This window comes from Ixodes scapularis, unplaced genomic scaffold (assembly GCF_016920785.2).
Source record: "Ixodes scapularis isolate PalLabHiFi unplaced genomic scaffold, ASM1692078v2 PGA_scaffold1__304_contigs__length_218370807, whole genome shotgun sequence".
NCBI lineage: Eukaryota > Metazoa > Arthropoda > Arachnida > Ixodida > Ixodidae > Ixodes > Ixodes scapularis.
The window spans coordinates 3,266,963-3,279,924 of NW_024609846.1; the positions used below are offsets into that span (position 1 = coordinate 3,266,963).

General features: G+C 43.4%; 2 protein-coding genes across 7 annotated transcripts in view; one reads left to right on the forward strand and one right to left on the reverse strand.

The window, feature by feature from the left end:
- The first annotated feature begins 83 nt into the window (after window positions 1-83).
- Window positions 84-8,659, forward strand: LOC8035816 (dCTP pyrophosphatase 1). The gene is made up of 4 exons (XM_029990741.4): window positions 84-350; window positions 478-588; window positions 6,698-6,732; window positions 8,302-8,659. Exons 1-4 carry the CDS (start codon window positions 193-195, stop codon window positions 8,499-8,501), a joined length of 504 nt encoding a protein of 167 aa, XP_029846601.2. The 5' UTR covers window positions 84-192; the 3' UTR covers window positions 8,502-8,659.
- Window positions 8,660-9,712: 1,053 nt separating this feature from the next.
- Window positions 9,713-12,962, reverse strand: part of LOC8035815 (NAD(+) hydrolase sarm1) — a 113,288-nt gene continuing 110,038 nt past the window's right edge. For all 6 annotated transcript variants that reach the window (XM_029990731.3, XM_029990735.4, XM_029990732.4 and 3 more), the window contains one exon: window positions 9,713-10,999. The gene's annotated coding sequence lies outside the window, so the exon portion shown is untranslated. The remainder of the gene's footprint in view (window positions 11,000-12,962) is intronic.

The following is a 12,962-nucleotide window of genomic DNA, read 5'->3' on the forward strand; positions in this document are numbered from 1 at the left end:
ATTATGCAGTAAATTTAAAATGCCAGCCAGACGTCGCTCGCTCTTGCTAAGATCATCTCATCATCATCATCAGTTTTGGCGGAGATGGTAAATTTTGAAAACATCTCCATGTGCATAGGCTGCTTTTCATAGCGCTTACCTTCCGTTACGTGCTTACGTTTGGTGCATGTATTTTCGCTCTATTTGCGTCCAATGCCATCCCGTTTATTAAAACGGAGCAGTTCTATTTGGATCCCACTCTGCAGGCGCACGATGTCTCAAGCTACAAACGGGAGCACGGACGGAAAGCCAGAGACTTCCCAAACATCTCCAGACTTTAGTTTCGGTAACTCTCTGAGCTTAGAGAGCATGTAAGTTCCCCACAGCTTACTTTCACAACATGAGCGGACGCCGACTGAGAGTGAAATCTACGACACTTTTTGTTTCGATTGTGCTCATAATTTTTAATCTTGGCTTCCTGCCGGTCTCTGATTTTAGAAGGAAGGTTCAAGAAGAGTTTTCCAAAGAGAGGAACTGGGACCAGTACCATTCCCCGAGGAACATCTTGCTTGCAATGATCGCCGAAGTGGGAGAAGTTTCGGAATGCTTGTGAGTATTGAAAAGAAGAGTATACGCATACAGGCAATGGTCTGCCAGTTTTGTAGTTCTTCCTGATGACGAACTGTTGTGGCCGCGTAAGTTACACCAGAAGGGTGGACTCGCTTTATTTTTATTTATTGATACTGCCAGGCTTTGTAGGGCTTTTACAAAAATTGTAATATACTATAAAAAGAAAACGTTTATGCACACACAATTTAAAAAAAAAAAAAGTCTTCCAACATCAGAGTGCATAGCACGAGAGGAAAAACGATGGCGTTGGAAAAGGGGAACCGTACATCAACTATTTAACGATTTACAACATAACTGCTGCCATCTGTTAAAATAAAAATTCGATGTGTGATCGTTTGTCTCTTTCTCCTTGTACTAATCAGAAGGAAGGTGAGAAGGGCTTCTAAGTTTTGTGTACAAACTTTTGAGCTAAAGATAGCTCACAATGAGCATTGGAGAGACGTTCGGGGAGCTCAGTCGAAGTTGGAGCAGCTCAGTGGGACCAACTGTACCATACTGCATTGCCCAAGGTCTGGTAGCACACGTATATTAACTCCTTGGTTCCTACCAAATGTTTTCGGAGAAGAGCGGTTCTAAAGTGGATTGGCAAACTTCTGGCACCGTGATCTGGTGAACAAATAGAGCTCCGAGACTGCTGGCCTCTACAATAATTTACTGGATTGCGCGTCCCTACTGCACAAATGTGGCCTCCCCAAGTTCTTGATTCACAGTCTTACCAGTCAGCTAGCTGTGTGGAGTGTTCTGAAAGCCAGCTGGCTATGGATCTAAGGGTATGTTTTGTATGCCATCCCCTTCCTTTTGCTGAAGAAGTTTTTTTGGTAGTTTCATTTCATTTAATATACCCTTATAATGCCCAGTAGGGGCTTTACATAAGGGGGGGGGGGGGGGGGGGCAAAAGCAATACACATACCTGCCAACTCTTCCGAATTTTTCGTAAAATGTATGAATTGGGACTAATTTTGCGATTTTACGAATCCTGCTTCAAATCTTACGAAAAATATATTTCTAAATTTTCTTTTTTTATTTATTTATTTTTGTTTTTGTAACTCCGTTGTTGGCGGTATCTTATAAGAGGACGATAGGTACCGTCCACAGCAGCGTCGTGGTTTTTACTATCCGTCTATTCGATGGCCACGGATCGAAAACCAATCCAAAGCTCAAAGCCTTTGTTCGGCGGTGCATGGGTGCGAGTTGGTTCGGCGTATTCAGACGTTGTTGGGCCTCGTTTCGGCCTGTTTCGAGGCGAGAAGTATGGCGTCTATGTTTGTCGCACGTCGTATAACTGTAGCATTCTCCTGGTCACTGTGGCTTCGCGGCGCAATGCCGAACTCGAAACCTCAAAAGAGGTACAGTACTTTCAGGTGTTCCTGAGGTCCTACACGTCAAAATTTCCGTGCTTCGTGCCGCCCAAAAAGCGAGAGAAGTTTGGATTCTGTAGCACGTGCACGTGTGATGTAAGCGTTTCGCACGCTGGCCAGGCTGACATTAAGCTGCACATCGCTTCGCGTAACCCGCCCCCCCCCCCCCCTCGCGGCCGCGGGACTTTTACGAATTTGAAAGTCCATAGGTTGGCAGGTATGAATACAGATACAAGTCAACAAGAGTTAGGAATCTTTTCCTCCTTCCGCTCTTTTTTACATATTGTAAAGAGGGGCAATTGCGGAACGAAATCCAATGGGCTCTTTTACTGTTACGATGTTTGCGTAAATGCTAGCCGCTGCCTTTGAGGATCTGTGAAAAAGTTTTCCAAAACACAGCACCAGAGAAAGGCAACACGGCTTTCTGAAGGCATACGAAAGCAAATTTCCAGTGCCCAAATTCGTGGTGTGAAAAAATGCAATCTAGAAACTCAGAAATCAGCATATGAGACAAAAAATTATCAAGTGAGGAAGATCCAGTACTGTTTCCAGAAAATTGCGAGTGTCCTCGTGACATCTCCTCGCAAATTACAACCCTCTAGCCTTGGTCTACTAGAGCGACGAACAGCAAATGCTGATCAGACATGCCAGATAACTTGGTTAGCAACCTTTTTAAAGGGCAACTTCGATTAATTTTTTATATTAAGAAAACAATGCAATTCTCTTTAGCATCGTCTAAATAGACCACACGTCAAATATTTCGATCCAATTCCGCTTAAAAGTTAATAAAACTGGCAACCAAAGTTTGAGGTGCGCGAAATTGCTCGAATTCCCTAATCCTAGAGGGCAAGGCATGGCGAAGCCAACGGCGCAGTCAATACTACCGTGTTTGCGCAGCCGCCTCTGCGCTACCTACATCATACTCGAGGTTTTCAGGGAGATTTGCTCGCTTGCTTTGTACTTTTTTAAGCAAAGCATGCAGGCGGCGCTAGCAGCGCGCTCAACGTTGACCACGTAATTCGTGGAATGCGCATGCGCCCGTGTGCTCCCGTGCGAGCATGCGTCACCGCCGGCAGCATCCGTTGCATGCGAGAGAGCCAATTAGTGACTTTGAGCACAGCATACTTCTACAAACCCATTGTGACATATCTATATCTGGTTTACTGAACTCCACTTTCTTCTACTTTCAAAACAAGCCCTTAAGAAAACTTGCCTTTTACTGCGCTAAGACACTACTCAATACTGGCCCCCAACTTCTGGCTGGTGGGAAAAGCGACACTCATTTTAAGGCAGGCTATTTCTCTAGAGGTCCATGGATCACGGGACGGAGAAAATAGGCCACAGGCGAGAATAGAATCAACACAGACCCCGACACAGCGAAAGCGCAAGCAGCACTCAACGACTAAACTCGAGGCCCCCAAAAATGCTGTTCAACAGGCTCCTTGGAAGCATCCAGACCTTGTTTATCTTTAAGATACTGCTTCAAACATAAACGGGGCTTTGTATGTACACTGGATGACGTACAATCATCCTAAATGTACATACCCAAACACTGGTTACGAGATTTGGTTCTAAACTCGAGCCAATGTTTTTACATTCTAAAAACTCCTAATCTAAAAACACTGACTTGAGCGGTCTGTCCTGCTGTCTGTGCGTTTTCCTCCGATGGAGCGGCGATGGACAGCGAACTAGGCTCGAGAGTCGAAACCTTGTCCACTTTGTGGCTCGCGCGCCGTTCATTTGGGAGAAGGGCGCCCCAGACATACTCCATTCACCGCTGCACGAGCATTTACGCACGCACAACCAAAGCACCGCGGAAGGCAGTGAGCTGGCGCTGAAGGCGAAGCTTCTCTCAGCGGTTGCGTCGCTCGCTTTCCGACGCTACAAACAACGAAGTCGGGGCCGGAGCAGTCGACGCCAGTCAGGGCTCGCCAACAACGGGCAAAATAGGCAAGATGTCGTGTGGTGGTTCTGCCTAGGAACAACGAATAAAAGCTTCGGCGCATAATTTTGAATCCTGATGAGATTCGCAGTTCGTTGAACTTTTCAAGATGGCAGGTTCTGAAGGATGATATTTTTCAAACTTTTCAAGAAACAAATTAGAAAGTTCAAAAATAGTTGAATCTTTAAATTTAGTAAGCTCGAACGTTTGTTAATCGCGAAATTCTTAGTGCATTAAGTTTGAAATAATTGAATTTTCAAATATAAGAAGTTCAAAAGTTTGAAATAATACAATTTATAAATGCAAAAAGTTTGCCAAAGCAAAACTTTTCTAACCTTTCAAACCCCTTGGTTTTCAACCTTCAAAACTTAGGTTCGAAAAAAGTTTGCGGCATCTCTATTTGTGACAAAGCAATAATTGAACATTGGTCACGGCATCTCTCATTGTGATGCTTCTGCTACCAGGTGTCTTTGAAACCATTCGCTTTAGCTCTTCCTCGTCGTTAGGCTTCTTCCGAAAAATGCTCTTTATAATTTACAGAAACAACAAAATTGTTCTGGACACTGATGGTAGCTGGGACTGAATTAACAGTAAACAACATACTGCCAAGCTTGCGTCGCGAAAAAAAAATAAAATAAAAATTAAATACAGGGTAGCAAATCGATGGTTGGGGCAAATTTGTAGAAACCACAGGGGTGATTATCTATGAATGCAATAGCGTTTGTCATTGCGCACCTCTTATGTGACACACGTTGCACAGCGGCTATGTGCTCATGTACAGTCACGTGACGTCAGGTCCTTAGAGGTCGACCTCAAGGACGACGTCTAGGACAACCTCTATAGTCTTGCAACTCAAGAGGGTAGGGCGAGGTTAAGACGGGTCGGGGAGGAGGAAGCAAAGGGAACGCTGGAGAAGAGTGGGGGAAACCCCCTTCTTTCTTTAGCGTTCCCTCTGCTTCCTCCTCCCCGACCCGTCTTACCCTTACCCTACCTTCTTGAGTTGCAGCGGACTATAGGACGATCTAAAACAACCTCTAGGGATCCAGCCAAGTTCCAAGAAATTTACGCTTTTTGCTGATAAGGCCCTCGGACATTTTGGGAGGTGATCCGCACATCCGAAAATGTTACCGATGCGGGAACATTTTTGACAATGTTTTTGGTTATGAACTGTGCAAGTTCCATGCCATTTGTTTGTGAAAGCCGTTTCAAAAATAGACACCCGGCATGCACCATTGTGTCTATCAGGATTAGTTCCAGCACTACACAATTTCTGCCGTTGCCTTGTTTTCTAATTTCATAACCCCTACGAAGCTATTCAAAATAGATCTGTTCGCTTCATTCTTACTAACTATCACCGTAGTGCAAGCGTAACATCCATGAAAACGTTTTTAAACCTACCTAACCTTTCTTCACGTCGTGAGTTATCCCGTCTTTGTCTGTTTCATAAAATTTATCATCACAATTCTTCCTTGCATCAAAAATTACTAACCCCTCCCTCATATGTCTCGCCACGCGTCGATCACCAACACAAAATCGGTCTACCTGTTTGTAAAACCACTACTTTTTATAATTCATTCATCCCCAAAACAACAATCACGTGGAACCACCTTCCATCGTCAGTTGTGTCTGTAACAGATGCCATCATGTTTAAGCGTTGTTTAACCACTTTTCTAAGTTAAAATTTCTTATGTTCATGTTTCTATTCTTAGGTTGTCATTTTGTTTTTTAGTGATTTTACTTTGTAACCCACTCCCATCTGTAATGCCCTCGGGCCCTGAGGGTACAATAAATAAATAAATAAACAATAAATAAATATGCCTTCTAGAGTACAGCTTCCTCTCACACAGGTCATAATCATTATCTTTATTATAATAATCCAAGGATACTTCTTTTTTACTTTTGGGCAGGACAGCAATTCTGCCACACAAACAAGCGAGGGGTCTAGACATGTTTTTTTCTACGCTCCTCTTCTTTTTTGACCTTTGTTTGACAAAACCTTTAGCTTTATTGAGCTTATGAATTTTAAGTTTCATAGATTCCCAGCTAAAAAACCTTCTTAGAATGAGCTTTTTTGTGCGTTTTCATCTTGCATGTTTATTTTTGTGCCTGTTAAGGGGAATGTCTTGCACGAACGGGCTGTTATCTCTGAATGGTAAATCACTCTTTTGTTTAAGTTCCATTAAGGCTCTTTTTCTGGTAGCTGGAGACAATAGAGCAAACATTTAACCTCAAGAAGAAGCGACCAATCTATCATTGTTTTCAGTTTGTAGTCTGTATTGTAAAAAATCCGCAGTTAGAATGTTTCTTTAGTGTGTTTGTGCAGTGCTAGACTGCACCACAACCTTCGTCACACGGTGTCAAATTGTATGACTTAAATGAGGCTGAGCTGTGATCTCACATTTGCACCAACAGTGCATAGTGCAGTCACCTTGAGCACAGGATTAGCTGTCTGGTAAATTTTGCTCCGCAAAAAAACGTAAATAGCATAGGCATGACCAGTAAAGCAGACCATACTGACCGTGCTTGTGCTACACCTCAATACTTACTTTTAACCACACTAATAGTTTTTAATTTATGCTAGCATTCTAGACATGTGGAAGACGTCTAAGGAAAATAGGTCAAACACACTGTGGTGCCCATTTTGCATTCTGACACTCGACAATATTTGTAGGCTATATGTCAAAATATAAATGTGGAGTAGCATCGTTACATTCCTCAAATGTGTGATGTATGCCAACCTTACTATTTCTCTGGTACAGGCCTAATTTGCTCTTTTTTGTGTTTGCAGTCAGTGGAAAGGTGAAGTGAAGGAAGGCTTACCAGGTCAGTCGCCAATTTCATGTTTTGATGAGAAGGTTTGAATGACTTGTCAAGCGTAATCCAGGCCAAAGTACTCGGGCTAAAATGAAGGCAGAAGTGGATCATCCACCTATTGCAGCAAATATATAACAATCCATCTTTTTACAGTGCAGTCGTGTATGCCTCGCCAAGTTCTCTGTGTGACTTTTCGCTGAGGGCCGTGACACATTTTGAAGTAGTTCAAATGTTGCACAGTAGTTGTTACACTAGGTACTTTCTGAAGCTGCATTTCAGTGTTACATTTGTTGGCAGGCCAGTTCCCTCCAAAAAAGGTGCATTCAGACACCATCAACTGCCCATTTTACTCGCAGACCATATGAGGTACCGAGGCCTCCTTTCTTTCTTGAGTGGAGTATGAGGAAAGGTCAACACCCTAACCTTAATACAACATCCAAAATGGGGCAGCTACTCGATCTCTTGACAGGAATGGATAAAAACGGATAAGTGACAATACCATCACCAGATATAGCCGTGTTTGGGGGTCATTGTTGCGGTCATGCCAATATTTTTCATCCTCCTTTGAACTAGCTTATGCCGTTATTTTTCTCTCGGCCATCCCGAACGTACGCCTGTGACATTACATAGGTTATAGCTAGGGTATCGAGTTTGTGGAGTTTATGTTCTGTCAAATTCGAAGGTGCTTTTCCGAGTTTGATTTTTGCCGAAAATTTTGAGTTTATCGGAGTTTATTTTTGTTTGATCTCCAATTCTCCGAAATTAAGAAATTTATTTAGCAATGTTTCCTATTTAAAAAAAAAAAAAATCAACATAAATGTTTGAGTTGGAACGTGTGTTGTATTAAAATGAATGCGCTTGCATTAAATATTTCTTCAGATGAATTCGGTGTTGGCAGCGTTGGAAATACTAATGTGCCCACGACAAAACTTGCGAACAAGTACTGCTTCGATAAACGCCGATACCTCGATATCACTAAACTGGTAGAAGTAGTAGCTGGGAAGCTCATATTCACCCCAACCTACTGCATCACCCATTCCTTGGCTGCACAATGTGGTGTGGTAAGATGTATAATATAGAAGCTTCAACTGTTAGCCCTCATCCTCCTTTTAGGAAATCTCTATGGTTCATCACTTTCACTGTTACAAAAACACAACCCTTCCTTCGTCTATGAAGCATAAATAGTATGGTCCAAAATGGAAACTGGAACAGTGGCACTTGTCATGACCCAAAAGTGCAATTACCTGTTGTCCTGAATGAACCCTGACAAAATCAACAATAAGAAATCTTTTGTCAATGATCTGAGATTTGAAAGAAAAATGGGGGTGGCAGTTTCTTAGGACCATCTACCCTGTGTGGTGATCCAACTTGCTTGTATTTCTTTTTCTTTTTCGGATAAATCTAAATTTATCCGGAACCCTAGTTATGGCAAAGGAGCCAACAAATCAATGAAATTATCCAAATATTGAAACATGCTTTATAAACAAAAGCATTTGGGAGACGTTTTTTCTTTTAGAGATGCGCTGTACGAGAAATGTTTCGGAGATAAGTGAATGATGCAAAGGATTTCTCCTGTAGACTGGACTTCAGAGGAGAAGACACACTTGGGTGAAGAGCTGAGTGACGTCTTGATATACCTCGTCCGTCTAGCCGACCGCTGCCGGATTGACCTCCCCTCCGCCGTGCTTCGCAAGGTAGAGCTCAACAAACAGAAGTACCCGGCATCTAGAGTCTATGGCAAGAGTGATAAATACACAGCTTATACCAACACGGAGTAAATGTCCGTCATTTGGGGCCTACCTTTTATACTGCATGTTCTAAAACATGTCAACTATGTCTGCATCGAGACGCTGTTATGACTTCGTGTCTTATGTATTCCTCATTGCTTTGGAAAACCCTCAAGAGTGGAGGAATTAAAGATGCCTATGCAGACATCCCGGTGGAAATGGTGTGCCCTTATTCAGTCATATGACACACACAAAGCAAATCAGGGTTAACAATGGAAAAGGATACTATAGTTAAGTTTGAAAGTGGGAGAAAAGAGAAATAAAATATTTTTTTATTCATTAAATAACTTATATTGTTTGACATGAAAGTACTGTTCTGGTGAGCCAAGTCCTGGATAGTTGGATTTCGGCAGGGCTTGGGTGTCGCAGAGCTTTGAAAAGTGAAGTGAGTTGTGGGTGTGCTTTCAATCGGGCACAATGTTATGAAAGGAAAGAAAAAAAAGCAGAATGCTCATGCAAATTCACTGCATTGAATGCTGTAGAGTTAATAAAGTAGGGTACATGTCATCCTTCACAATTTCATACATCGTGCAAACATTCTGCAAGTCTCGATAGATCTTGCTAGTTGAACAAATTTACTGCCCTTGCTTCAAATTTAAAATGTTTGCCTGTGACTGCCTAGCTTTCCTATGCTTGTAAGGGTTGTTCACGGCAGGACCTTTCTGTCCATAGCATGATTTGACAGTTCATCCATATTTCTCCCAGCTTCCTGCAGCTTTACGTCCCATCTTGTAGTTTGATTTCCTTCAGGGGCTACACGCCATTTCAGATTACACAGCCTGCACTCGCTCTCTATTACCTATTTAATGTCTTAAACCCTCAACATACTGAGGGTTGTCGCATGCCAAAGAACAAAGACACCTTTCCTTACCATCATGATGCTATTTCGAGGTACCTACCATAAAATACCGAGGAAGCGCCCATACCCGTACAAGCGCCCACTATTCACATTTTTGAAATTCGAAAATTTGGGCAAGTACACTTTCAAGCGCCCTAATAAGCGCCCGTAGCTGGCTTTACACGTATTTCGATAAAATGGGGGTGGGCGTTTCTTCGGAATTTTACGGTACGACACTCCACGCAAAGTGCCCAATAGGACATTCCTCCTAGCATTTCTTTGCTTGGTACTGCAAAGTGCCATAGCTTATGTTTATGAGCAATAGTCTATGTCTCAACAAAAGCAAATGCACAACAGATAGCACTACAATATAAAACCAGTTTATTTAGCTTTTTCATGATGGCATTTGAAAACAACCTGCTATATGTACACATGAAAATGTTTGTCTTTGTCACTGCATGCATAAAGTGCATGGAGCAAAAATTACTAACCTAAGAGTGCAGAAACAAAGCACCAAACAAACAGGTGACTTAAAAATGCTAAAGCTTCAAAGGTGCCAGCACCTTTGCTGTAATAATTTACAATGACTATCGACAACAAATGCAGGACAGATTTTCTCTCTTCAGCAAGTTATGCATATCATTGATATGCATAGAGAAATCAGTAACCTTCAATCATAACCTATAGTCTTGGGGGACATGCGGTTAAAAAAAAAGTAGACAATATTGTAATAAATACCTATTACTATAAGGAGTGAGGTAAGATGATAGCACTGGCAGATGGCTGGACGGAAATTCAATGCAGATTGCAAGCCGAATTGCTAGGACATCCAGACATCCGAGGAAGTGTATGTATATTTGACAAGGAACACTTGCATATCAAGAGTCACCGATGCCTTCATAACTAATGGGCATACTTGGTTATGCATAATCCCTGCAGGAATACTTCCAAATTGCTAAAAGCTTCCAGAATTGACTAAAATGATAATACGTATCTTACTGCTTCTAATACGTGAACGACTCTCGAACTTTCAACAAGTTCCCCGTGTAGGCAGTCGAGCACCTTTGGTTACAGAGACATTAAACAGTTGGTGCCAGACTCTGGTACCGGAAGGGCAAGTCCCAAACTGTGACAAATGGGATAATGCCCCAAAAGCAGGAGTCCATGCCAAATTATCGGCTTTGTATGCATGAGGTATTTCATCTGGGAGTTGGACTATGCACAAAATGGATTATTCCGCAAAGCAGTTTGGTGTCTGCTACCCCACCCGATTTGAGGACTCCTCATTGGCAATGGAAATGTCACGGGCTCTCCACACCCTGCCCAGTTTCGTGGCAATACTATGCTTCTTGGCAAGCTTACGAGTGCTACACTCCTGCCGTCACTTGGGAGCATCGGCCCCACGAAGCTTTGGGTTGGCTTCTTTGGAACACCAAAGCGTTCAGCACCACTGGAACTTTCAGGCTTCTAGACGTGGCCTTGACACTTTCGGTGTGGAGATGTTTGCTTGGTTCTTTCTTTTTCTTGAATGACCATCACACCTTGAGTCGACGAGTGGTGCGCTGGTGTTGGAATCCATTTCCGCAGATGGACCAGCATGTGACCAGGTCGTCCAAACATTGCACTGCATCTGTTCTTGATTGCACGAGCCCTGCAAGAGTTATATGTGGAAGGCCTTATTAATGCTTGCTGTATGAAGTGCACTTGCCCACATCAAAATAACAGGATGTCCTTCGAGTATACAGTCGTGCACGCATGAATTTATTTCTATCGACTAAATATTTGGCAGTAATCCAACTTCATTGTATGCATACCAAGTTCCACGATAGTAGTGTTTTTTAAGTTTAAGGTGGGAAGGGTCTGAACAAAGGTGCTTTGGTCTAATCCATGATGAGTAATAAGGGAGAGCACTCACTGGGAACACAAATGGATATGGTAATGGGACCCTAGGTCTGTAGGTAGACTGGTACCAGTGTAAAAAAAAATACTTTTTCACATTCATATCCAGAACAATGGTTAATACTCTACTGCACGAGCTTATTCTGTGCCGTGTTGAGAGTTGTAATCTGACACAATGCAGTAGACTTCACCTCCTTTCATCTATCGAGATTCCTTATGCATGAATCATGAAGTGATAAAAACTAACATCCAAAGCCATTTTAAAGAACCTGAAGGCATCTGGAGGTCAGCCAACCAGAACTAAGTTGAGGGCAATCTCATTCCGGTGGTTAAAGACTCGAAAAAAAAGTATGTGCCACAGAACTAGCTGAAAATCGGTCAAGTATGTGTGGTATCAGTTCAACTACAATTTCAAGTTTGTTGAAAATTTAACGTGCCGAACATGCTGCAAACTCGACGTTAGCGACCTCGCTTCACAGTTGCCATCTTGGTGATGAAGAGGTGGCATAGGAAATTTAGAGGAAGAATCTAATCATGTTTGAGGCTCTCTCTCGCATGACACTCGTCCTTCGAAATTGAACTTAATATGCAAGTTAATACAGCGTAGACCGCATATAACGTATGTCGCGGGAGTCGCGAATATCCGCACTATAAGCGGTACCGCGCTATAACTAAGACATCCATTTTTCAGGCCAAAATACATGCCATGAGACAACTTACCCTTGTAAAAGAATTTATTTTATGTTAGATGGAAAATAAAGCTTAGTTTGAGGAAAGTCTTTATTTCACCAGACTAGTACACTTCTCTCTCAAGTGCGTCACACATTTTGAAAGAAATGAGACTTTTGCCTGGCGCAGCCTTTTAACGGCGTCGCGGGTTGCGGACGGACGTTGCGAGCGTTCAGGATTGCTAACCCTAATCACTTTTCTCCGAAGATGAAAATACGTGAAAATTCGCATCCTTCATACGGTACGCGCCAGTAATACCTTCAACTTCAGCACAGGCATGAAATGCTCCAAATAAGAAATCCGGGCGATCTTCGAAAACACAAATGCTTAGAAATCACTACTGTACTAGTCGAAGTAAACAAACACGACGACTCGGGCGTTTCTGCCGTCTTGAGAGTGCTGCCACGACATCGCCGCACGAGCAGGTGGATCTTCCCTTCTAGTACGTGCTGGGTTATCATAGCGACACGCAACGAAAATTCACAGTCAAGGATAGCGCTTTGACGCGGAACAATGGGCTTCCACCACGCCGTCTACGTCGACGATCACAACCGACGCCATGTTTGCGGATAGAAGAAGCCGGCCCGCGACCGGCATGCAATGCGCGCGAACACTTCTCCTCGACCTGCGATTGGTCTGTCGTTGCGGTCGTTTCCAACGCAGTGGAGGGACGCACGCATGTGAACGACACGTGCGTGCGTCCCTCCGGCGCTTTGGCAACTGAAGCCTCTCTCTTCGCTTCTCCCCGCTTCTTCGAGCAACCTCCTTGCCCCGCGAGTGCTGCTTGCGGCTAGCGCCGCTGCTATGCCACACGGCCCGCGCGTGGCTGGCGCCGTTATCTAGTGTCGCACAGGGAAGCGTGCCCGCTGCGCCGGTCGGTCGGCGCGGTCGGCGGGCTGTTCCAGAAACCGCACTATAACCGGTATTTCCCTTCGCGCGCCTGCATTTTAAGCGGTATATAATTACATGAGGTTCTATGGGAGGCG

Coding starts and splice junctions, on each gene's coding strand:
- LOC8035816 (XM_029990741.4), top strand. CDS start 193: ATGCCATCCCGTTTATTAAAACGGAGCAGTTCTATTTGGATCCCACTC. Junction 351..477: donor TCTCTGAGCTTAGAGAGCAT/GTAAGTTCCCCA, acceptor CTCTGATTTTAG/AAGGAAGGTTCAAGAAGAGT. Junction 589..6,697: donor GGAGAAGTTTCGGAATGCTT/GTGAGTATTGAA, acceptor TTGTGTTTGCAG/TCAGTGGAAAGGTGAAGTGA.